The sequence below is a fragment of the Sphaerodactylus townsendi genome, linkage group LG01 (genome assembly GCF_021028975.2).
Source record: "Sphaerodactylus townsendi isolate TG3544 linkage group LG01, MPM_Stown_v2.3, whole genome shotgun sequence".
In the NCBI taxonomy this organism is placed as follows: Eukaryota; Metazoa; Chordata; class Lepidosauria; order Squamata; family Sphaerodactylidae; genus Sphaerodactylus; species Sphaerodactylus townsendi.
In genome coordinates, this window is record NC_059425.1 from 135,306,280 (window position 1) to 135,333,469 (window position 27,190).

At 41.0% G+C, this 27,190-nt stretch overlaps 1 protein-coding gene across 6 annotated transcripts in view; it reads right to left on the minus strand.

Annotated features, from left to right (window-relative positions):
• Positions 1-791: 791 nt before the first annotated feature.
• The window catches only part of ORC3 (origin recognition complex subunit 3), a 48,565-nt gene continuing 22,166 nt past the window's right edge, over positions 792-27,190 (minus strand). For 5 of the 6 annotated variants that reach the window (XM_048494733.1, XM_048494707.1, XM_048494740.1 and 2 more), the window contains 11 exons: positions 25,959-26,092; positions 25,234-25,297; positions 19,541-19,657; positions 18,709-18,788; positions 17,389-17,522; positions 10,924-10,997; positions 9,019-9,116; positions 6,965-7,106; positions 4,305-4,421; positions 3,617-3,690; positions 792-1,010 (listed from right to left, as the gene is read on the minus strand). In XM_048494733.1, the coding sequence (XP_048350690.1) occupies positions 905-1,010; positions 3,617-3,690; positions 4,305-4,421; positions 6,965-7,106; positions 9,019-9,116; positions 10,924-10,997; positions 17,389-17,522; positions 18,709-18,788; positions 19,541-19,657; positions 25,234-25,297; positions 25,959-26,092 (1,140 nt within the window). In that variant the 3' untranslated portion in view covers positions 792-904. The remainder of the gene's footprint in view (positions 1,011-3,616; positions 3,691-4,304; positions 4,422-6,964; positions 7,107-9,018; positions 9,117-10,923; positions 10,998-17,388; positions 17,523-18,708; positions 18,789-19,540; positions 19,658-25,233; positions 25,298-25,958; positions 26,093-27,190) is intronic. The other variant, XM_048494715.1, reaches the window with a different exon arrangement.

Consider the following 27,190-nt stretch of genomic DNA (forward strand, 5'->3'; position numbering starts at 1 on the left):
TGTTCTTTTCCCCGGTTAGCCGTCTGTTGGCTGATCTGGAAATGACGCACGCCATCGCATATGTTCTAATGGCCATAACAGTAGCTTCAGGAGTTCTTTTTAGAGTACATTCTGACCTCTTATCCAGTGCTAGAATCTCCACCATCCTCAGATAATAAACAGTTGGACTGTAGAGCAGACACCGAGACATCCATCAACAGGATCTGTAAAAGTTGACTTGTAAATTGAGATAAGACATGCATATTCTTAATAAAGGATGGAAAATATTTATTTGAAGAGAGTTCATTCATTCAGTCTTTGTTTCTCAAAATATTTTGAGGACTGAAACAATCTTTCACGCCTCCCCAAGCAAGGAAGATGCCCTCCTGCTTCAAAGGGAGAATCTCTTCAATCCAACCCATTGCTATTAAATCTTAGCTAACACTGTTTTCGCCTACAGCAATGTTTGGAAATTACTTCAGTAGAGTGATAGGACACACAGCTTTGAGAAATGCCTTATTTATATTTAAGTAAAGGCTGGAGTTGCTTAACTGTTTAGTTTGAATTATAACAGTCTGATTTGTTACATTATGGCAGTTGGGCAGACTGAAAACTAAAAAACTTCAATCCATTGCGATCCATGAAATTCTCACTAGGATGTTTCATTCTCTATAAAGACAGCAACTAATAATACCAATTGTAACAGTACATACAGTGTTAGTCTGGGATGAGTGTATATTACTTGGAATGTAATTTCCCTGAAAGCTGCCACTTTTTAATGTCTTAAATCAAAGAAACGCAAACCAGGAGGATAGTATGCATGTACTTTTAATGTAAACATCAGTGTTTCTACCACAGGAACTTGATACCAAAATCTTCGCACCATCCAAAGTCTTGCATTGAGACTTCCTCTCTGTAGAGCTCGTCAGCAGCTTCCCCAAGTCAGCCTTGCCACATGATCAGTTTTCTGCTTGGTTGGCTTTATGAATCCCAACAATTCTAATTCTGAGACTGCTCTAATGAAACGAGCACTTGGGAGGGCTAGTCAAGGAAAGTACATTTTCCATGGCCAAAGAAATGTGCTGACTGAACATGCAGTACTCTCCCTCCCCCACAAGAGACAAGGAGTTCTGAAAGCTCACTGAAGTGTTGCTGTTCATGGACACCAATAAAATAGAGGTCACTATACCAAATATGTTGTAGTCTGTACAGAGGCATACCTAGGCAAACTGGAGCCCTGGGCAAAACCTGAGTTGGAAGACCCCTCCCCCATGGGCAGCCATCCTCTCCCACAGTGACCAAGCAATGATTTTTTTACACCAGGTTGTTTCAAAGTCACCATCACGTTATAGTTCATGCCCCAACTCACAAATCTGAACACAGCAATGGGCCATGCAACACAGCAGAAATATTTTTTTGAAAACATTTTCAAAATGCTTTCAAAATGTTTTAATACTGCTATGAAAACATTTTATGGTGTTGTATCCAGTCCCCCCAATTGGGGGAAACAGCATCACTTTCAATGTTATTTAAACTGGGGACCCCAGATTCTCCCTTTAAGGTGGATTTAAAGGGAGAATCTGGGCTCCCTAGTTTAAACAAGTGTCAGGCCCCACCATTCTGGGCCTGCCAAAATGCACAAGACATGCCCGGGCATGTCTGGCTGCAGCTGGACTCGTATTAGCATTGCCCAAGGCCAGAGGCCCTGCCTTTTGTTACTGCAGTAATGTAGTGAATGGAGTCCACCAACTCTCCCCAGTCGCCCCTTCCCGGGGAGAAGCCAAGCCATTCCCAAAACAATGTATCTACCGCAACTGTCTTCAACTGTCCTTTCTCATGCTGATATGGGGGGAATGCAATGGTGGGGGTTAACTGGCTGTAACTGTAAGGTTTATACTGGGGCCAGGGAGCTGGGGCTTCAGTCTCAGCTACCTGGCCATACCTGGTCAGACACAGTTCTAATAAAGCTCCCGAAGCCATTCTCGAGTCTTGTTATTGAATGGGGTACCAAACCCTTACAACAAGTGATGCTGGAATCCACCCCCAAACAGCATTCTTTTCAATAATGTTTAAACTAGGGAGCCCAGATTCTCCTTTTAAATCCACCTTAAAGGAAGAATCTGGGGTCCCCAGTTTAAACAACATTGAAAGTGATGCTGTTTTGGGGGTGGATTATCCCCCACCCTGAAACAGCATCACTTTTTAAATTGGGGACCTCAGATTCTCCCTTTAAATCCATGCCGAAGGGGGTGGATTTAATAATAATAATCTTTATTAGGCATTGAGAGAACAAAAGAAAGAAAGAAAACAAGCATTGGCAAGAAGGGCGTGGATTTAAAAGGAGAATTTGGGGAAATTTAGGGGGTGCCTGCTGTCAGGGGTGCAATTATTAAGATAGCAGCACCAAAATTTCAGAGTATCTTCGTGAGACCCTACTGGTGATACCACCCAGGTTTGGTTCGGTTTGGTTCAGGGGGTCCAAGTGATGGACCCTAAAAAGTGTAGCCCCCATCTCCTATTAGCTCCCATTGGAAACAATGGGAGATGGGGCATTCCCTTTGGGAGTCCATAACTTTGGACTCCCTAAACCAGGGGTAGGGAACCTGCGGCTCTCCAGATGTTCAGGAACTACAATTCCCATCAGCCCCTACCAGCATGGCCAATTGGCCATGCTGACAGAGGCTGATGGGAATTGTAGTTCCTGAACATCTGGAGAGCCGCAGGTTCCCTACCCCTGCCCTAAACCAAAACTCACCAAACCTGGGTGATATCATCAGGAGAGTCTCCCGAAAAATTCCTACTGCCCACTTTTTCCAATGGGAGGAACACCTCTGAGTCTGTATATACTCAAATCTCCAACGTGTGATCTAGCTAGTAGTTCAAAATGGGTGAAGAATTCCTGATCTGGTAGTATAGCTTCCCTTTAAACTCCCTCCCATTGCCCCATAATCATCAAACCTATTTTAGTACAAGTAATAATGCAATTTAAGCCCTATACTGAGTCAGCATGGTTTAGTGGTCAAGGTAGGGGGCTAGGATATGTGAATCCCAGGTTTTCATCCCCAGTCTGCCAAGGAAACTTGCCAGTCACACACACACAGCCTGAACCCTAGCAAGTATTTGGATGGAAGACCTTCAAGGAATACCAGGGGCATGATGTGGAGACAGGCAATGGCAAACCAGCTCTGAAGTCTCTTGCCCTGAAACCCTACAGGATCACCATAAATCAATTGTGACGTAAAGGGTGAGGGGAGCACTATACGGTTACTCCACAAAATGTAGATGAAGGGTTTTTTAAAGCTTATCTTACTCCTTGGAACTCATGGAAAAATAAGTAGCTATTTCAAATATAAGGCTTTTGAAAGGCAGCATGAGCTGTTATAGAACTAAGAACTCTGTACATATAAGATGTACCGTTGGCCATACAGGGATCTTCCAATTCAAAATGTAGATAAAGCTTTCAGAGTCGTTATTCCTGTTTGTGGTCAGCCCAGATTATTCCTTTAGAAGACAGTCTCAACTGTTTTGCTAAATCAGATAATATTTAATTAGTCAGGCACCAAGGATATTCCTGTTTGTTTGTGACTGGTTGAAGTTTGGGTTTATTTTTATGCCACAAGAACTAGAAAAAGGATACTGGATAATTTCTTCTACCTGATCCTTGTCAGTGGAATTCTGATCTGCAGCAGCGATTACAACTGTTGAAAAAGCCTAAGAAAACACTACAGTTAATTACAGGATCTGCATCTGCATTGTTTATACAAAACCCACTTGCTTCAGCATATACTATGGACTGGTTCCTTTCAACAGTCCACTAGTGGGAGGCAGGTTGGTCCAGCTCCCTTCCTTCTAGCAGTCCCCCTAATTATGCCTGTTCAGGGGGCTGCAAGAAGAAGAGGAAGAGCGTTCCACTTCTGCCAGCAGAACATCTGTAGGATCCAACCTGTTGTGACCAGTTTATGATGAGTGATGTAATGTCAAATTTTTAAGCTTTTTAAAAATGACCTAATTGGTTATCAACAAGATTTAATTCAACAAAAGGAATAATGCTAGTAAAGATATACTAATACTAGCTACAAAGTTTGATTTGTTAACTCAGTAGGGAAAAAATGCTGACAAATTCTAACAAACGTACTGTAGAATTTCCCCCTCCCCTTTCCCCCAGGGTTGGTGGGCAAAAGCCTGAAGATGGACCCCCTCCCCTCCCCAGGGTAAGTGGGCCGTAACCAGATGATGGTTATATAGAACAATCAGTACAGAACTTTTAAAAAGCAGACAAGCATCCAGCAAAGTAACAAGGAGTAAACAGATTCATGATTACGTACCTCTAACCAGTCAACAAGATTGATTAATCTGCCACACTCCAAATGAAGTTTGTAAGCTATACAGATATCAGGAGCTGTGTTAGAAATGCATCCTGCATCATTTTCCAAGGCTTCATTCTAGTAAATAAATCCAGTGAGAAAATAGTTGAGTTTACATTTCATTTACATGCTAAGGACGTCATCTAGCCTCTGACATAGCTCACACAGGTCACTATTTCAGACCCATCAAACTAGTGAAATCTTGGAAACCCAGAGGCCCGGCAGTTCATCTGCCTCAGTTTTATGGGCATTTCCCACAAGAACAGATACGAAATAAAATTTCCCCTTAATTCAAATTTGAAACGTATACCTGGTTGCCAGGGCTACTAACGCTTTCTTATAAATGAGTAAAAGCTGAGAAGTACACCACTGAAAGGCACCCAGGATTTCAAAAAATGAAGTCCCATCTGCCAGGCAATGTGAACTCTGCACTGGGCCAAATGCCATCACTTGCCTACAAGCACTATACTTTCCAGAAATCTTTGAAATGACTGGTGGTAAAACCAGTCATTTCCTGATATCTCTCACTGCCCCCCTTTGTGGACTCCTGTTAGTTGACAAAGCAGGTATTCCACAAAGGGCTACAGCTTGAGCCCTCTACCTTCTTAGTTGTTAGTCTGGCCTAGTATCCAGTAATGATATATGTACCACTCATATATTCACACCTGGCAACTCCCTGGAACATGTGATATGTACCACCAGCTCTAGCTTCCCAACAGGGAACTGAATCTTGTGACATAGCACTTCTGCATCTAATCTAGCGTCCTGCATCTCACCTCCCATCTTAGTTACTGCCTCTGAATGTAAATACGGAATAAGACATATAATGAATATTTCCTGTGAATGACCCCATGGCGGAATGCGAATGCTGTCTGAGGTGGCTGATGCCAAGGAATGTTTCATATGTGGCCCATCTGCTGGTGCTTCAGCTATACATATAAAAAAGTGGAATGATAAAAATGCACCAAATCATACATTCTTTGAGAACTGTTATCTGTAAGGCTGCCTTAACTAGCAGCAGGATAACATCTCAAGGTGAAACAACACCTTGCTATAACATTAATCATGGGATGTTATTTGTTGCTTGTATCTATATAGCTATAGCTGTATATTTATCAAGAGGACTTTTATCTTAGTTGTATAATTCAAGAAGAGAACAGACTGTACTGAATTCATGCTATTAAAATTTTCTTTTTTCCTTCAAACCGGAAAACCATTCCATTAGTGGTTAGTAGTAACCATTAGTAACCACTGAAAGACCACTGCCTTTAGACACCCAACTGTCTGCCCAAAGATCATAAGAAATTAACCAGCTATGCAAGAGATGGAAGTAGATTTTCAAAAATCAAATATACTGGAAATTGAATTAAGCTTGTTTTTCTCAGCTTTCTCATGCCTGTTTAAAATCAGATAAATGCACAAGAAAATTGAATAAACAGCCAAACATTGTACATTATTTTCCCAACCTGGCTTCTGCTGATTTATATTTTGCTAGTTGATTCAGTGCAATAAATATAATTAGATTTGGAGTGATAGTAAAATAGAATAGCACCATTCTTCTAAATTTTCTGGGCCAGCATATAAACTCCAAAATATAACTACCCTCACATCTCTCTGGCTTAGGGAAAGCAGTGAGAATAATTAAGTTGCCTTACACTAATGCAGACTATGGGTCCATCAAGGTCAGAATGTCCTCTCGCTGGAACTGGCTCTCCAGGGTCTTAGTTGGGAGTTTTTCCACATATTTACTCCTTGATCCTTTTTTAAACTGGAGATGCCAGAAACGGAACTGGGGCCTTCTACATGCAAAGCACCGAGTCACAGCCCTTCCCCAAACAGAACAGACAAAAGGGATGGACTGATCAGCATCTGACACAGCTGTAGTAACTATATATCTCAAAAGACTAACAATTCTTTTTTAACTTTGTGATTGGATGATGGAGGACTGTTTGTTAAGAGATTTTCCCTTGTTTCCTGGGTAAGATATTGAGAGATGCCCAACCCCACAAGCTTTAAGACTTATCTTTAACCTTCTGCAAACTATGCAAAACTATTCATGAGGGCTCTTCCGTGCAGGTAGTAGGGCTGCACTGCACAAAATGGTTTTACAAACTTGGTCGCATAAATGATTTATGGATTGTGGTCTATACTGCTGCACTTGGCTGACTGTAAGCAGGATCCTATTTATGTAAATTCTGTACCGTTTAATGTGTCATGTAAATATTTATGCTAAGCAGCTTCAGTTCTTTCTGGTGATTCCAGACTTCTAAAATCCTAATGCACTGGTTAAGGAAATGTCCCACTTTTGTGACTGTATTGGCTCACTATGTGTAATCCACCTTGAGTCCCAGTGAGAAAGGTGGACTATAAATGACATAAATAAAATCAGATTCTCAAGATCCATACCTAACATGCACAGCTCCATGCTGCTTGTAACATTATGAAACATATATACACCATACCTTCATCAGCAGTCAAAACGCTACACCTAGCAACATTTCAAGCACTGAGATGCCAAGGAACCGAAACAAGGAAGTCAGTGAAAGGCAATTTGGACAAATGTGGAAAACCCACTGAAATGGGATCAAAGTGGGCTACAAAGTTCCTCTAATTGTCCTCACCTTCAGGTAGAAATATGGATTGTTGAGAGCAGTGTGAACGGCAATACGTGGAGCAGCATTTAAATGTTCACGGAGAGCACTGGCCTTGCTGAAGTACATCACCTCATACAAAGTCTGCATCTCTGGAGGTGCAAGGTAACTTCTGAAAAAGTAACATGGAAAAGCATAGACAGGGGTTGATATTAACTCCCCCTACATTCAGAAACCTCAACAAATGACAAGTTTGCACTTTTCACATTGAACTTTGGTTGTCATGCAGCCCCCTGAATTGGATGCCTAAATGCAATGGGCTCTGTCCAACGTTTCTCTACTACCAGCGGAGGGACGCTTTGTCCAGCGCAGCAGGAAGCCAAGTAAGTATTTGCTACATACCACTGGGTATCTCACTTTATAAAAACTGAGAAGCAACAAGATAACTGACTTTGTTTCCTGTGTATATCCCGTATGTAAGAAGAGAAGAAGAAGAGTTTGGATTTATATCCCCCCTTTCTCTCCTGCAGGAGACTCAAAGGGGCTTACAATCTCCTTGCCCTTCCCCCCTCACAACAAACACCTTGTGAGGTAGGTGGGACTGAGAGAGCTCCGAGAAGCTGTGACTAGCCCAAGGTCACCCAGCTGGCGTGTGTGGGAGTGTACAGGCTAATCTGAATTCCCCAGATAACCCTCCACAACTCAGGCGGCAGAGCTGGGAATCAAACCCGGTTCCTCCAGATTAGATACTTGAGCTCTTAACCTCCTATGCCACTGCTGCTTCTGTAGTCATGTAGTCTTTTCAGATTTAATGCTTCCTACGCATTTAGAACAAACATCCCCATGTTTGTAAAAATGCTAAATAGTCCTCCACCTGGCCAAAATGTTACTACTCTGGCTACAGGGGTTCACCTCTTTCTTGCCTTATTTAACTTTTAGCATCTTTCCTGTCTTCCTTCCTGTTTTACCTTTTTCAGAACTCTCCTTCTGTAACATGCTATCTTGTCAGACAATTTCCTCTTATTACCACATTTCTATTGCTTTCATAAACCCAGGTAAAACTGGTCAAAAAAGGAAAGGAACGGTACCCAGGTTTCTAGAATGAGTCACATTTAGGGCTTATTTCATCACACAGCTTCCAGGGATACCACAACTGCACTGGACCTACATATCTGAGGGACCATGTCTCCCCATACTGTCCCGTTAGGTCTCTTCAATCGTCGGAGGAGAACCTATTGGTGGTATCTGGCATGAAAGACATCTGGCTGGCCTCCATTAGAGCCAGGACTTTTACGGCCCTGGCCCAGATCTGGTGGAACAGGCTCCCTAGGGAGACCAGGGCACTGTGAGATTTACAAGCGTTGTGCAGGGCCTGTAAAACGGACCCACCAGACATTTGGTCAGCTGGGTTGATTGAAGTTCCTTTAATATTCTATTGTTGTTTTAAATGTTTTTAATTGAACCAATTTTATATGTATTGCTCCGTTTTATATTGTACACTGCCCTGAGCCCCTTGGGGGAGGGTGGTTTATAAATCTAAAATACAAATAAATAAATAAATAAATCCCAACAAATAGCTGTCAGAATGTGCTACTTCCTTCTACTACCTTTAAACCACTTTATGCCATCCTGCTCAACTGCAGTTTGTCTGATATAACTCTCCCTTTGTTGTGCTCTATGTTAGATTAAGAAAGCAAAAGCTACCCCTTTGGCAAGATTCGTTCCTAAGTCTTTGGCAAGAGAGGAACAATTTATCTGAAAAAAGTGGTTCTCACAGGTGCAGACTTTTGCCCAATTTTATAATATTCAATATAGTTGAATAACATTCTGTCCCTACCAGGGAGCTATCTGTACTAGCTGCAGGAAAGAGTCCTATAACACCTCAAAGATTAACAGGTGATTTGTAAAATAAGCTTTTATGGACTGGAACCAAGTGAGAAGCATGAAGCGTTTTACACTGAATTGGCAGATATGTCACACACACGCAAAGCCACAAGCAGAATAATCAAAGTTGGGTGGGGCAGCGTTCGAACTGATGAGTTATTTTGCATTTTACTTGCTTTTTGACACGGTACAACATTTACCTCACAAGGCTGTCTATAAAGTCAACAACTTCAAATCGCAGCATTTCAAACTTGGTTAGTTTCTTGAGTCTCCTTGATTCCTTCATCTCCAATAAAGTCTAAAAGAAGGAAACAGGCATTTCCAAGTTATTTTTCTTCAGAGTATCTACAGGCAATACCACAGTGAGGTTACTGGAATTTTTCCATCATATGAAAATGAAACAGTTTTCATAGGCAATTAATTAAAGCAGGATGACTAAAACGTATACTACTCTTCCACTAGTAAGGCTGCTTTTTCACAACTATCACAACTATCATAACAAATCCCACTAGTTTTGACTAGTTTTAACAGAGAATTGTACAGAGGGCCATGCTCTGTGCTTGGATCAGCAGGGATTTGTAGTCCATGAACATCTGGAGAGCTGCAGGTTGCAGACCCCTGGTCCAGACCAAGTTTTTCACTCCCCCCGCATCAATCCCCCTGCACAATGAAGACCCTTGGATTTGTCCCTAATGCAGTCCTTTGAGGGGTTCCCCTGCCCCCTGCCCCCACAGAAGCAACATTTCCAAAAGCTCAGTGAGCTTCAGTGGGATGAGAAGGGCGGAAGGTTCCATTCCACTACAGAAGGGGCTTGTATGAGTGGAAGATTTTGTTCGCTGCCATCATGTATGGCAACCACTCTCCCATCCCCTCTATGAAAATGGTTGCCCTCCCATCCCCTCTACAAAAATTACTAGTAGATGAGTCAGCACTGAAGGAGAAGCTGTCACCACCCAGAGGAAATGTTGGCTCACTTACTGCCTCAGCTGTTTGTTCACTGGATGATCCATTAGCAACACTGGCAGCCAGGGCAGGGGAAACATTTGAACCAGCCCAAAGAGCAACCCTTCCAACCAGCAAAATTCCAAGGAAGTACCCTCAAGCCCCATTCTCATTCTTCTGCAGTGGATTATTTAGTGGTGATGGTGGGTTGACTAACTTTGGAGAATGTTTAGGAAGGGACATTTGTAATGGCAGGAGCTAGTCAAACTGGTAAGGGCTGTAGTAGTCAACTAAGCTAAAAGAGCACTTAAAAGGAAACACTTGTGGGGGTAAGACCAAAAACTGCTAATTCAGGAATGCTGACAGGTTGAGAAGAAATCTTTTCTAGAACATGTTTTCCACTCAGTTTCCTCTTCTCATTAAATTTTGGAATTTCAGGAGTTGGGGCAGTAAAAATGTTTTCCAGGCCAAAAGATTTCCTTTGATCATAAAGAGCAGGAATACTAATGTCCAGGAATACTAATGTCCAAAGGGGCTGGCTTCTTCTTTTTCAGGACTTTAGAAAGTAGCCCAAACACCTTTCCCTAGAAGCTCTCCTTATCTGAGCAACCTGTTTTCCCTTGTCCCCTAAAGGAGGATTTAGTTTCTTCAAACTGCACTTTGGGATGTGTTGTAGGAACATTCTGCCTTTCTGCTTCTGCTGATCCAAGCACAGAGCATGGCCCTCTGTACAATTCTCTAAGACAGTTAAAACTAGTCAAAACTAGTGAGAATTAATAGCAAGTTAATAACAAAACAAGAGAGTAAACAATTTGGTTCTCAAGGTAGAATAAAAGAGCAAGAAGGAAAGGCAAGTCAGAGCGTCCTTCAAATATTAAAAGAAGACACTTAGGAATGCAAGAACTTGATAAGACTGACTGCCTGATTGATAGTCAAATTGGGATGTTAATTGACGATCAGGAACAACAGAACACAATTAAAAGAATGAAAAGGCCTCCCACAGCTCACAGCCCTCCCTCTCCCTTATAGCCAATGTCCAACATCTAAAATAAATAATATAGATAAAATATAAATAAATAAACAAACACTGTTTGCACTGTGTGAGTGCCTGCCTGCACCCCACCTGAAACCTTTTTCATCATGCAATGATAAACTGGCCTGACCTTTTGGAGATGATAGAGGTCTGTCTTCTTCTGAATTTCTTTTAGTGATGTGACAGTCTCATCTTGATCATCTGCTGCAGCCACAACAAAAATCATTGTCAGATCCAATTTCAAGAATTCTGGGAGTACTGTTAGAAGTTGCTGCTAATTCAGTGTGGTTGGCAGGCAACAAACACTGTAGTACCCAAACATAACTAGCACAGATCCAAGCCTGTCACTGCATGAGTGGAAGTACACATAACTGTTGGCAGGACACCACACATTTGTCATTCCCGCCTTCCTGCTGCAGTATCCTGTGCTGAAGCCCAAAGGTCCCCTGACCCTCAGGAGTGGTTTTCCAAGGGTGTGCAGGGACTACAGTAAGGCTGGAAAGCCGGCTCCATAAACAAAGTTCTGTTCAACTGGATGGAAGCCATTTCATTTTGGGAAATTTGTATGCTCCTCTTTCAGATGGGACTAACTCAGAGACTTACTTTTTAAAAAGAGGCAGACATAGTGCAGTGCTTGTCAGCACCATGGCATTCACCAGTACTTTTCCTGGTGCCTGCTGAGCTTCTCAGAGAGTAGGTGGGTACTCTGCAAGGCAGGCCTTATTTTTGTCCCCTTTGAATGAAAGGGGTTTCCACTGAAATATCAGGATGACAGGTGGACACTTGGTCTTTCCTTAGTCAGGGTGTGATTCCATTCCCCCTTCAATCGTCTCTTTCTAGGAGGTATAAGGAGGGAGGTATTCCTTTGAGCTCTGCCTCCTGCAGCAGTCAGTTTGGGCTTGGCTCCACTCCTGCGGCAGTCACTTTGGGGCAGTACTCACCATACTCGCTCAAAAATTTAAAGGTGCCCACAGGCTCAAAAAGCTTGGGGATCCCTGATGCAGGGAGACTGTAAAAATCTCTGTCCATCATTACTTCCTCCTACATTGAAGTCTTGTCAGGCACATTCTCAAAAATTAAGCAGTATTTATACTTTTCCTTCCCCATTTTTTCTAACTAATCACACTGAACACAACACCATACAGTTACAGCTTCCTGATCCATCTTCATCTGCTATTGTTCTGTATAGTATGAATAATGTGGTTCAGATTCCTCATGTATTTATAATTTTGTTCTCATAGATCTGAAGTTTCAGAAACATTCAAGTTTTCCAATATATGTAAATTATTTGACTTACTCAGCAGGCTTTCTACAAAACATGTATTTATGATAAATCTGGAATAATCTTATCTCAACAGCTTTTCCCCTAGTCAACTGTGTTGTTTTTCTCTCTCTCTTTAGATGCTGGCTATGTTAAAATGGGCAAGTTAGGGACTGGGGAACAGGTTATCTACCACCTGCTCACTGCAAGGGCCCCTTTCCTCATAGAATAGCAAAGCAAATGAGTTTGACAGTGCTTCACAGAAATCCCTCAGATATGCCGGGAAGCATCACATGCAATCAGAACATAATTCTCTTCCCAATTCAGATCCCTATTTCACTCTTCTACATGGTTCATGATTCTGTGTGCGTGGAATCTTGAGGTGACCAGCATCAGCAAGAAATTTATTAGAATCAACTTAGCCAGAGGCCATTATGTTACAAGAAAAATGCAAATTAAAAAGGCAGCACATAAAATGCAGCACATTTCACAGCTCAATGAAATTGCAAGTAATTAGTTCAAGGCTGAAATATCTGAGGAAGTAAATTGTAATATCATTAAGCAGTTTTCGAGATATATCTATATCTATATATATGAAAACACACACACACAAAACTTATGAACATAAATTAACATAACCTTATTGGAACCCATTCCAAACAAAATAGTCAAGCCCTGCATATTCTGCATTTGATTGTAAGTAGCAATCAGCATATACTTTTTCCAAGTCTCACTCAGCAACATATTCCTACAATTTGGACCTTGTAGAGTCAATGTGCATAGATAATCATTACACAGTTCTTTCCCACCTTCCCTTTTCTCCCTGATTTCCTCTAAACCCTCAGAAATTCTATTTTAATCTGGTACAGGATTTATGTGGCACAAGGGGCTACTGTGAGGGGAATCAGGTAAAAGCATTACTCAGACTAATGGCCCATCTAGTTAAACATTCCATTGCCAGCAGTGGCCAGTCAGATGCCACAGGGTCCAGAGATACCAGTCCTCACCATCTGACTGCTACCCAGGACCAGACAGAGGCACAGAATTCACTTTTTCTAATAAATTGCCATGGCTCACCAAGTAAACATTTTCAGCACAAAGTCCACCAAATTTTCACATTTTCCCTCCCCTTGGTTGGTCACTGCCAACTCAGTCCCATCAGAAGATATGAAATTAGGATCTTTTACCCTAATGTACACCATTTGGCACCTGCTTATTCCTAAATCTAAGCCTTTATTATCTCAGGAATTAGTTGTGATACTACTGCAAAGTTTTCAGTGATAAAATGCCATGAACATGTTGTGATCTGGCAGCCACTATATTAACAATGATTTGGGGTTGGTGCACCACATTAGCCAACCAATCCACTCTACACACAAGGCTAACACACTTGTAAAAATACAAGCTTTGTTTCTTCAATCTTTTATAACTTTCACTAGTAATCAAATGTTCCGACAAAATTCTATAGCTTAGATTCTCCAATTTGCAACATACATAGTTCAGACTCTCTAATTAATACTTGTTCATACATAGATCGGCTTTCCATTTGATATTCAACACAAAATTATAGGAAACCGCTTACACACAAAAATGTGACTTGGTCTCTTTAAATCCTGACAGTTCCAGTACACTTGTTCTATTCAAAAGAATACTACAATGGCTTTCCAAACTTCGGTAACTTTGGTCTTGGGATTCCTTCAGCTTGACCTGATTACCTAAATGTTAGAAAACAATAACATCAGATCAGAAATTCTAACATATTTTCTGAACACTACTGCTCTCCTTTCAGGACAAAAACACGGCATGAGAGAATTCTGCCATCTGTGGTCCTGATATGTGTGCATAGAATGATTAGGAGATTATTTAATATGTAATTATTGTCTTAAGGATGTTTAGTTATGATTGCATATTTTGTGTTTTCAGGAGAGCAGGAGTTAAAGTCTGTTAACTTGGAATGGCTACTTGTCTTTACAAGTATTGCAGCAAGTGACTAATGACCTTGACTAATGGCAGTGCTGAAGGAAAACCATTGTCAGTATACTTTTAAATAGAACAAGTATACTGGAACTTTAAGGGTTTAAAGTGACCAAGTAAGTGGTTTGTATTGAATATCAACCAGAAATATGATATATGTATGAGCAAGTAGACAGTCTGAACTACTGTAAGTTGCAAATTGAAGAATCTGAACTACAGAATTTTGCCCATCATGACATCTAAAATCATGTAAGAACCACATCAATGAACTCCTGGTGTTTATCATAAATCAATCACTAATCCAGAGTATCTTTTTCAAAAACTCAGAGGAAGTTATCTGTCCACTACTTAAAAATACATCCCTATTGCCTGGTTTCTAATCTTCCCTTTCCACACAAATGCAAGTGACTGAAAGAGCAGAACTACTAGAGTTCTTGGATAACTCATCTGATCTGGATCAATTTTAGCCTGTCTTCAGGCTGAGCTTTGGTTAGATATTGACCTGGAAGCTGAAGTTGATGACCACTATCTGAATCTAGACCATGCTACTTTATTGTTCTTAAAAGGTTTATGTGCAGCCTTTAATACAGTGGGCCATGCTATTTTGTTGAAGCTTTTAGAGGCAGCAGTAAGCATCAGAGGATGTGGTTTGGACTTATTCAAATAATTGTCATGGACTGTATTCAGGGAGTTACCACTCAAGACCAGTTACTAGTACAAGACATATCCTGTGAGGCTCTACAGAGTGCAGTCCTATCTCCCATGTTACTCAACCTCATAAAGCCCTTGTGTCAACTTCTTTGCAGGTTTTGGAACTGGCTATCATCAATATGCTAATGACACTTGGCTGTATATCACTCATCAAAACCTGATGATGATGCAGAAAAGGCCTTGAATTGCTGTCTGTCTGCTGTGTTTCAATGGCGTATAGTGAAAACATTTGAAGCTAATTCCTAACAAGACAGAGATAATGCTGGCTGAGAAGGCAAGGACACCGTGCTTCCCACCTTTGATGATGTTTAGCTGACCTTTGCTGACTCTGGTTAAGAAGCTAAGGAGTCACACTGGTTCACCATTATTCCTGGAGAAGTTCATACATCTGCAAAAACTGCTTTCTTTTCCATTCAATTTAGCCTAGAAGGTAGTTTTTTCTTTGATCTGATCTGGCCACTGGGACCCACACTATGGTGACATCATGACTAGATTAATGTAATGCACACTACATAGGACTACAAAGTCAACTAAGAGACTCCAATTAGTGAAGAATGCTACAGCTCGGCTATTTACAGGACCTACATAAAACATGAACATTACTCCCACCCGACATGCACTCCACGGACTGCCTATCAGTTACAATACCTGCCTATCAGGTATTGGCTATCACATACAAAGGTCTTCACGGCCTCCACCATGACAGCTTTTCTCATTTGAGCTAAATGCTGCTTGTGTGCATTTCGATGAAGTCTTGATGTTGAGCTAGATGCCTTTTTTGTATGAACTAGACTCTTATTGGTTTCTCATGATTAATGATTGTGACTAAAGTGGCTGAGGAAGACGTTACATTCGACAGTATTGGTTTTCTCCCAGGTCAATAATTCCACCTTCCATTGACCACCATTCAAGAATTCTTTCATCATCAACCTGATGCTTTGCGCTTCTACCTATGAATATATGAAGCCCATCCACTGAAATTGAGTACTTATTCTCTTCAAATACTTGGTATCCTTCATGGTGGATCTCTCTGAAAGTGATACCTTCAATACACAGATTTCATCTTAGTATTGTTTCTGGAATCCCCTGCATGTGTATTGTTTATTGTTTTTTGATGTTGCCCACAATATGTATATTTTTCTGTTGATTAAGAATTGTGGGTTTGTCATACAAATGTTTTAATTATTTTCATTAAAACAGAGATTTTAACTTTGTATCAGAGCGTGGGACCCAGCCATGAGCGACAGCCCCACAGAACTTAGGGCCAAGGAAGGGGAGCCTCAGCCCAAGTCCAGAGCTCCCCGTTGGAGGGAAGGAGCCCTCTTGGTGGGACACCCCTATAAGGAGAAGGCAGGGCAGAAGGGCTAGAGAGGAAGATGCTGACAACTAGTTCCTAGAGCTGGGGAACTTGGTGTGTCAGGAGGGACAGGCAGCTTCTGAGTTCCCCTCACTCACTTCTGAGGCCCTTGGAAACCTTGTAGGGCTGGTGGAGTCCACCACGATAGGCCTAGATGAGGAGCCAAACTCTATGCAAAGCTGAACTATTCAGGAGGACATTCTTCACAGATAACAAACGTTGGAGAAAAGAACCCAGGTTTTACTGAAACAAGCGTTGCTCTCCCAGGCTTGCTTTCATGATAGTTTAGTATAACTGATGGTTCAGTAGGATATTCTGAAGAAGGGAAAGGTTACCTTCTGGAAGTTTCAAGAGACTCTTTGAAAAGGGAAAGGGTGGGAAAGAACTGCATCTGTAAATGTCCGTTTGTGTGTGTGTGTTGGGAAAGAACTGCATCTGTAAATGTCCGTTTGTGTGTGTGTGTGTTCTATACCACTGCAGAGATCATCCTTTAACATTACTTAGGTTCCTCTTGCCATTCTGTCAGTCCAAGAATCTTAAGTAGCTTAAATAACGACAAAAATCTAATATTTTCCAGAACTGCTATTCATTTCTTCTCAAAAAGGCAGTTATAAAAGTACTCCCTACATATTCCCTGTAAAAGTACTCCCTATGTCAGTGATGGCGAACCTTTTCAAGACCGAGTGCCCAAACTGCAACCCAAAACCCACTTATTTATCGCAAAGTGCCAACACGGCAATTTAACCTGAATACTGAGGTTTTAGTTTAGACAAAACGGTTGGCTCCGAGGAATGCGTTACTCAGGAGTAAGCTTGGTGGTAGTCGTTGGCTTTGCTTTGAAGCAACCATGCAACTCTTCAAATGGATGAATCATAACCCTAGGAGGTTTTACTCAGTAGCAAGCCCCATTGCCAGCAACCGAGCTTACTCCCAGGTAAAAGATCACACTTTAGTTCTTTGCATGAAAATCAAGTGGGGTTTAACAGCACTTAACAGGGTTACCTACACTGCTTCCCCAAAACTTGGTCTTAGGTTTAATGCTAATAATTGAGCCCAGTGGCCCAGGCCAATCTAGATGTGTGGGGGGGGGGGGCAATTCCCCCCCCCCACATGATGAACTCTGCGCGTGCCCACAAAGAGGGCTCTGAGTGCCACCTCTGGCAACCGTGCCATAGGTTCGCCACCACTGCCCTATGTTGAGGATATTTTCCAAGTTGATTAATCTCTTCTCTAAGGATGGCTTGGGGAAGAGAAACTCTAAAGTTGTAACAAGCTTGCATATTGCCAAGTACCTTCAAGGTTTTTAAATTGACCCAGATATTCTTTTAGTTTCTCTGCGCAGCTTCCAAGGCATTTTGCAGGAGAGGATGTCATTATCGCCACACATTTTTTGAGAATGGCCATCAGCTCATCCTTAGCCAGCATCCTAGTGAAAACAAACCAAACCAACTTTACATAATAAATTATAGAAACAACGAAAGGGACTACTGAAGTGATAAGCAGGATAAATTCTATACTACTAATCTGTCTACCCATCATTAAAAAAAGAAAGAAAACTCATCATAGTTTTAAGCTACTGTATTTTTCTAGATTGTTAAAATTGGACTAAAACCACTTTAATTGTATCTTTGTATTATATAATCTACTATTCCTCAGTTGAGGAAAAAGTTCTCAATAAGCGCAAGATGACTTCTCTACCGTTGTGTTGACATTTGAATAATGTTCTATTTAACTACAACTCTGTCATCCTCTTCTATAAAAATAATGCACATTCTAATCTGGGACAAAGCTCATTTATAGCTACTTGCAGAATTTGTTTGACATGCAGGCACACGTTCACTTCATGCTGCATTTGTCCAGTTTCTATTTTTTCACTACTCAGTTTCTTTTGGTTCACCAAAATATGACAAATGAGAAAGGGAGATTTTTTAAAAATGTTACCAACATTGTTTCACTTTTATCTGGGAACTTTATCCAAGTTAATGAAAATGGCATAAGGAAGTAACACACACACCACAGACACTCAGTCTAAACCTTCCGAGCTGCGTCTGTCTTTCCCATGATACGATTACCTTTTACCTTTAAGAGTTCCCTGTGTTAGGCAAAGCTGGTGCCTACATTTTATCTATACCTTGCTTTTCTGCCCCCATCTGGGTTGCCAAATCAGCCAACAGATCAAATAATAACAGGTTGATAAATAATAGTAATGAATTAAATAAAAACATCTTAAAAACAAAAATACTTCATTAAACCCAAAGCCGATGTAAAATAATTCCGAGAGCTAGACCAGGGGTCTGCAACCTGCGGCTCTCCAGATGTTCATGGACTACAAATCCCATCAGCCCCTGTCAGCATGGCCAATTGGCCATGTTGGCAGGGACTGATGGGATTTGTAGTCCATGAACAACTGGAGAGCCGCAGGTTGCAGACCCCTGAGCTAGACAGATGCAGCTTCAACCCTGGCTGCAATCCCTCCATTCCATAATCTTTGGCAACAGCCTTGGTGATCCTTCAAGTCCTGTTAATGCTCAGCCTCTCCTTATAAGCTTCAAGTTCTTTTTGGGATGAGGACAGAAGCATTTTACACCAGAAGAAAATGGAAAGAAGGCTACCTCACCAGCTGAATGGCTGACTCGTAGTCTTCTGTCTCCCAAACGTTCCTCTCCAAACATGCACAATGCAGTTCTCTAATCTGTCAAGGAAAGCAAACACCCGACAATCAATACACAAAGTATTCTTGGGCTTCTCTCCTGAAAAGCTGGGTGACTTCCGAGCAGCTTGCAGACAGCCATTAAGAAGTGGCGGTTAGAGTGCGGAGAAGAGCAGATAAGGCTTCACAGGTTAGGACAGTGCACTGATGTAAAAGAGCCAGCAGCAGCCTAAGACATTTTTTAAAAACTAAGCAAAAACGGTGCTAAGTGCCTATCATGTAACCCAATGCCTTTGTGTTTGGTTACCAAAATACCAGAGAGGTGGAGCATGTTTCTTTCGAAGCAAGTAAGTAGAATACTTCTTACAGGTTCTTTCCCCCCTTATATCTTCAAGAGTAAATAAGCACATGAAAGACTTTTTACCCAAGATGATTACAGCTGAAGTTTCAGAGAAAGGACTTTGAATATCATGGAGGGAGAAAAGAGGAATACCACATAGATCCTTCCAGTTCAGAGGCAGGAAAACATACACCCCATTTATAAAAACAGAGAAGGGTATTGTTTGCAGTCTGAGCAATTCTAAAGAAAAGTCAAATACTGTGTTAATCAACAGGAGTTATAAGGACAAGATGACGTGCATTACATATTGGGTGATAAAAGAATTAGAATACAGACAAAAATAAATTTGATGTAATCATATTTGACACAGTTGCAAACACAGCGAAGCAGCAGTGTCATGACCACAAGCTCAACTAAAAATAGAAACATCTGAAACAGAGAGAAAGAGACATACCTGTTTGCCTAAAGGATAGTTTGGAAGAGAAGTCGTGAAAGCATGAAGACACCGTAAGATAGGGAAAAAATTCTCATGGTAAGTGTGTAGGTTTTGCAGCAGTGCTTGCATTTCTTCCTAAAATGACAACAATATTCCTAGTAGTATCCTTGCAGCAACACCACAGATTTCTCTTTTAAAAAAAAGTCCTTGTCTTCAAGAGAAAAATGCTGAAAATTTGCCAGTACACTAAAAGGAAAATAATCAGCTTTATGAACTCAAGTCCCATGATTTTGACCCTTGAATATTAGCATTAGAGAATACCTGTCTGGCAGCCTCCAAGGGTTTGGCTTTCAGGATTGGACACATAAAATGTTATGCTTTGAACAACACCAACTGTTTCACAGAAGGCATCTGCAGCGCCCTTGTCCTGAATCACTCTTTATGTGGCAGTCCAGAAACACTTAAGGAATGAGTCAAGTCGCCAGCAGGCATAAAAAATGTGCTGTCCCTTTAGTCAACTTGACCACAGGTATAATGGGATATTATTTACCACTCTGCCATGAAAAGCTTTAACTGCTCATTAAATCTGTATTAAAGGGACAGGACATTTTTTTCCAGGGCAACTTCCAACCCTAAGCATGAGCAAACTGTGTCCTTATTGACTTGAATAGAAAATGCAACAAATGTAAGGACTGTACAGAGCCCTGTGGCAAGTGGCAGCGCTACAATCAAAGTTCTGCTCATGTCCTAGTTTGACTCGGATAGGAATTGGTTTCAGGGAGCCGGCTCAAAGTTGACTCAGCCTTCCATCCTTCTGAGGTCAGTAAAATGACCATCTAAATTTGTAAGTACCCTGAATTGACTTCAATAACTGTGAAAAATGACACCAGAATTTACTACTGTCGTCCCCCCCCCAAATTAAATAATGCAATGTACTAAGGTTCTCGTGCTTCTCAAGAATACATACGTTTGGATCCAACACACTGTGATCCATTTAGCAGAAACTTAAACCTCATTTACCATTCAATTATGTTTAATGCAATGGATTGCATTAAGGAGCGCATAAGTGTATTTTGTAGAAATTTGTTAAATTAAGCAGAGGGCAGTATTATTTCACTTAACTATTATATACACTATGGATAGGATCTAGAGAACTGCAAACACAGCTCTATTCCTTCCTTCCCTCCTTGCCTGAATGCTCACTGAAAAAATTATCCTGAGGACCAGCAGACCCACCAGAATGACCACGTGTGTGGTAAGGATTTCTGCAATAGACTGATTCTGCCCCCCGCCCCACCCTCCCCAAGTCATCTGGTCCTGGAAGGTGGTCTCAGAGTATAGCTCAGATCCAAAAGTCTCTTCAGCAAGTAGAAGGCACTTCTACAAGGGTACTAAGGCTTTTCTGCCCCGTTTCCAACTGCTGTCCCCAGGCCCTCTGAAAAACTGCTCGCGAGAATCAGGAATCAAGCCACTGATTAAACAAACAATAAAGGAAAAAGAGATACATGTTCCTACCCTGGCAAAACTCTGGGCAGACCTACCTCTGCTCCAGTGTGGGACCAAGGTATGACCACATCAATTTGCATGGATTTATCTCTAATAGGTATGTCAGACTAATCTCATTTCCTCTTCTGACTGGGTGACAGACTGTGGGGATGCTGATGTGATACATTTGGATTTTATGACAACATTTTATAAGGTTCTCCATGATCTTTTCATTGGCAAGCTTGAGGGTTGTGGATCAGATTTTGGGAAGGTTAAGTGGATAAGGACTTGGTTGTGTAATTGCACCCAGACTAGTAGGAGCTATTGGCTCCTCATATGATTAGAGTAGGGGTCCCCAACGTGGTGCTTGTGACTGCCAAGTGTTTTTAGGAAGTGGGCAGGGTCAGACAGAGCTTTTGCCCAGCAAGGCTCCTGATTGGCTGTGCAGATTTAAAAAAAATTGCATTGGCAGCAACTGCCACCACAGCACAAGAATCTACACTGTGTTACTGAAGTTAAGCTGTGACAACTGTTTTGTGGCTGGCTCCACCTCCTGCGGCAGCCATTTTGTTGCTGTGCCCACCATGCTGTGTTACAATTTCAAATGTGCTCACAGGTTCGTAAAAGTTGGGGACCCCTGGATTAGTAGCTATTGGCTCCTCATCTGATTAGAGCAGGGGTCCCCAACGTGGTGCTTGTAACTGCCAAGTGTTTTAGGAAGTTGGAGACCCCTGGACTAGAGGCTGGTAACTAGCTGGGGTGCTGCAGGACTTGGTTTGGGGCTCAGGACTTTTAAGATGTTTCTATCAACAATCCAGATGAAGGGACTATTAATTAAATTTGCAGATGACCCCAATTTTTTGGGGGGGGTAGTAAACACCTCAGAAGGTAGACATAAAATATAATCAGACTTAAAAATTGGCAGATGTGAACAAGATGTGATTTTATAGAGAGAAACATAAGGTTTTGGATCTGGGTAGTAACAATGTTATGCACGCTTACCAGACAGGGTATACTCTTTTGGGTAGCAGTGTGAATGAATGGGATCTTAGGGTTTTGGTGGACTGAAAGTTGAGTATGAGTAGCCAGTGTTATGCGCCAGCTAAGGCAGCAATTAACTATTAGGGTGTATCAACCATTTCAGAATGTTTAGGACATGAGATGTTACAGTACCACTGTATCAGGCCACTGCACTGGTCAGATCCCATTTGAAGTAGTGTGTCCAGTTCTGGAGGTCTTTTTATAGGAAACACACACAAAAATTAGAAGGGGTATACAGGAGAGCAATTAGGAGTATTACGAGTTTGGAGATCAGAAGCACAATCCAGAGCACCAGGCCGTTGGGGACAGTGCCGCCCTGCTACTTTTAGAGTGCTTTCTGGTGGCTTGGGAAGAGGGGAAAACCGCCCTCCATAGGGCTCAATGGACTTACACCACCCCAAAGGGTTATGCATTGCCCGTCTGAAGGTATTTTCTTATAAACTAATTTATCTTCATTATTTATTGTTATTGAGCGGTGTAAGCATAAGAGTATTTGTTACTGCCTATGACAATAACAATATTTTAAGACCTTGGAAAGGTTTTTCTGAAGCGGGAATTATCTAGAATCCCAGCAAGGCATACTGGCATTCTGCATGCATTTACATCACGAGGCTACAGTACACTAATTGGAGGCTGTTGCCTGGATAACATAGTGGCATTTGGACATTGTGCTTTAATTTACACTAAAGGCTACACTAATTGAAGGCTCCTTTTCAGATAACACCTGAAAACTCAACACTGAGAAGCTGTAAGAGATTTTTTTTCTTTTGGGCCTAGCGGACCCAGACATTAAACCCTTAATGTCCTCCTTCCTACTGGAGATTACAGACTACATAAATCTTTGGCAGAGACTATACTCTGTTACTGCTGTAAGCAAAAAGTCTAGCAAAAACTCCTTGTACCCCAATTGATGAAGAGGCGAGCCTTCAGAAAACAGTCAATTTATCTCATTCTAGCAGAACTATCTAATCTGAGGTTATGTCCGTCTATCACACAAATTTTACCTCATCCCTTACAGATTTCAAAAGGAAATCCACTTGTTATGTCAGTTCCTCTAAAATTTAGGGGATAAAACTGACAGACCGTTTTTTCCTTTGGTCTTCCATTTCATACTGCTAGGCTATTTTTGACAGGTTTTTGTATTAAGCTCAACTGTTGCTACTCCTCTGAAATAAAATGTGTCAATTCTCAGTAAAGCAAGATTTAATTAAATTTTATGATCGCTTTATCTATGAAATGGCTGAAGCAATGCAGCACTGAATCATCAGTGCTTCTACCCACTATTGTTCATTGTTCCCTTGTCTCTTAGAAGTTTAATGCTTTCTAGCAGATCAAGATGAGCTCAAGTCTCTGTGGATTTTAGAGGAAGGCTAGTCTTTCCTTGACTTCTCAGACAGCAAAATAGGATTTTAATGTGTACTGGATTTAAACGTTTTTGGACATTCTAAATAATTTGGGTTGTTCCCTCCGCCCCTGCCCCCCACCCCATCCCCAAATAGAGGCTTTACAATTTCCCATTTTTTCCAAGGAAAGGCAAACAACTGGAAATGTTCATTTAGAAAATAAATTTGAAAATCTGGCTGAGCTTTCTCAATCTGAACAGCCAGTTAATTCTAATTTGCTCTTTGCTAACAACCATATTTTTTTAAAAATCACATCAACAACAAATCCTGCAACTCTATACTTCCTTGAGAATAAACGTCCCTGAATTCAGTGGAACTGACTTTGGTGCAAACATACATAGGATCCAGATGCAAGAACGCAATACTAAACATGTTCCAGATAAAATTCTAGTAAACTCAGTATTGCAATACTACCATTCACTTTTGTTGGCAAGAATCTAAGTATGTTTGCTCCAATCTATCAAGGGAAAAAACCCCAACCAGGAACTGAAAGTTAGTTCTATGCTTATTTTGGCAGCATGGCTGTTTTCATTAGAGGAATTTTTAATAATTACATCGGTATCAGCAGCTTGTGAATCCTCACTCACTTGATTATGGACCTCCTGCCTGTAAAATGTTTCTTGTTCTCACTTCTTTCTGCCTCTCATGCTACAACTGTCGTCCCCTCCTCCACACACCCAACTTTGTTTCTCACAGACATATCAAACATGCACCTTTCCAATACAGGGGCTTCCTTCACTTAAGCTTCATAAAAAAACACATTTCAGATATTTTCAAACAGAATTACTCTTTTTTTAGCTTTCAAGTGCACAAACTGGGAAGGATGCAAAGAGATCCTAGGAAAGAAAAAGGTGCCTGATGTCCATTGACCCTTCCCCTCCATTTGAAGGCATCTGGGATGCTTAAAGGCTGTTGTGGAGCGTTCCCATAACCTTCAGGAACCACTTTTCAAGGATTGAAGCCCAGAAGAAGAAGCAACAAAACCCTAATCTGCAAGCAGAGCCCATTGACTTGGAACCAAACTTACTCTTGAACAAACAGAAGGGGACTTCTGTTCAAACAAAAGATAAATGTGGTCTTCATTTTATGCTTCATCTTACTGCAACACCCCCTTTTCCCCTGCCATTCCAAAGTTTTCTGGAACCCTCAGGGGTGGTGGGGAAATCCAGTCAAGACTAATAATCTAGTGGAACAAAGCATGTGTTAATAATTTCTGGACAGCTTCTATTTTGGTGAAGTTTTTCCACATGACACAGTCAAAATTCAAAATAGCACATTCAGTGAGCCTCTATAAGTGATTTGTACAAAAGAGGTTTCATCAATTTCTCCCATACTGCTGCAGCAGATTCAAAAGTTTTCCTCAGATACAATATTCTCATTCCAAGCGACTTCAGTTGGTTAAAATCCCATTAACATGAATATCTGGTTCAAGGATTAATTTTAGCTCTTCCAGTAGGATAACAACTTTAATTGTATTTACATCCTATTCTACCTCACATGAATGGACCGTAATATACATGGGATATCCCATTTTATCCTCAAACGAGCCTGTGGGAAACAATTAGGTTGATGGAATGGCCCTGCCCCAAACAAGCTTCAAAACTGAGTAGGAATTTGAACACAGGCCTCTCCAAGCAGAGAACCATGTATGCCACTGAATATCTTGAACATAGAGCAGGATGAAAATGTACTGAATAATTCTGTAACTAGAGATAAACTTTATATTTCAATGTCATACAATCTGACAGATGGTTCACATCTTAGATATTTGAAAATTGTTACCTTTAAATTTGCATCATCTGTCAACAGAACTGTCTGTTTCTTTGATGCCTGGCTTTCTACAAACCTGAACAAAGGGGGGAGGAATAAATTTTCAAATGTAAAACAATGTAATATTGTTTAAAACATGAATTGCCTGAGAAAAATAAATTGACAGATATTTTGCATTATTGGGAATCTTTTAGTTCATGTACTAGGTATGCTGAATTTTAATGTTTAAATGTTTTCCACTAGCACACAAGGAATTAATTATATTTTCCAGGTTGAATTAATATCTACATTCTGTACTCAAGATAAAAATATTTAAGATACACAATATTACATTTGATTATTTTGCAAACTTGTTACATTAGATTCCCCCAAAATAATTTGAGAAAGGTCCAGAAATTCACACAAGGAGAAAGAAGACAGGAAGGAAATATATTATAAACAAAACTTCATTCACAGAACAGATGTTATTGCCTTCCACTTCCTGTTGCAGTGCTCTATACCTGCTGAAAAGCTACTTGGGAGCATGGAGGATCCCCAAGAAATGGTAGGAAAATGGAGCTGAAGGGGGGAAACCACTTAGATCAAGATGCTCCCCTTCCATATACAAGTGGCTCATGGGCCAAAGGAAGGGGAAGAAACACTCTTATTCCACTAACATCCATACACGACCATATACACAGCTGAATGTCAAGAGAATTTCAACTAAAGATTGGCATACATAATTTTTTTTATTTTACCTTCTAAAAGATGGTAATCTTCTAATATTTTCACACTGACTGTGTGACAAAAATTTTGCTCTCTTCCTAGATTCTTCGAAATCACAGCATAGCACACTGAGTGGTTGGGAATAAAAATGCTCCAAAAGAGACAGCTGCAGAAGACAAGAGCAATGAACTATATAAAATTGCCAAGGCCTCAGTTTGAAACTAAGCCAAATATCATTAAGACAGTCTTAAAATGAATCTATAATATTGAATTACAACAGAGATAAAAATCAAGCAGATCATAGTTTAATAAGGCTATGCATCAGATTGCAGACTCATGTGCTTCCTCCATAAATAATAAAAAGCAAAGTAATGTTATTCACTATAGTCAGTCAATCTTTTTTCATTCCCTTTCTTCCCCCATGATGTGTAATTGACATTTGATCAGCCACTGATCCAACTTATTTACTCCAAAGAACAAAACTTTAAGATAGTGCGACACAGCAAGACAGACTGCTGCTTAGCAACTCAGCCCACTAGAGTATATATGATTACAAACATAGATCACATACCCATAGTACATTAGCTAAGACTGCAGTGTTAACAGAACAAAAACACATATCATCTGTGGTCTATGTAGTTGTTGAAAGATTGCTCTATAAATCTTTTTTTTAAACCCTACAAAATGTGTCTTAGTATATGACATCCTATTTCTTTTCACTATCTCTTCTAACAATATAAATCAGTCAAGCCTTGGTTTTCAGTCATTTTGGTATTGAAATTTCAGGCAGAGTTTTCGTTTAAATTGTTAACTGTTAAGGTGCAAGAGCTCGACAGTACACAAGGAGCTTCACTGCCCACGGGAGCTTCTCTATTCATTTAATTTTGGGAAGCAAAACTACACAGGCACATGTTGACCCACTGCAACAAATGGTGTGCCCTGAGTGCAAAGAACTATATGCGCATGGCTTGAAGTCATGAAGTCAGCACCCTTGAAGTCAGCACCCTATATGCGCAGCCTTGAAGTCAGCACCAGAGGCGTAGCTCCAAGGGGGCCAGGGGGGTGCATGACGCACTGGGCGCATGCCCTTGTGGGGTGGTGGTGAGGGCGTTCTGGGGGTGGGGTGGGGGTGGAGGATGCACCAGTGCACCCAACACTTTCCCCCCTCTCTACGCCTCTGGTCAGCACTACCTTGAACAGAGACGCAGTTGGCAATATTCATCAGGTGCCTACAAATGGAGGGCTGGGGCATGATTCCGAAATG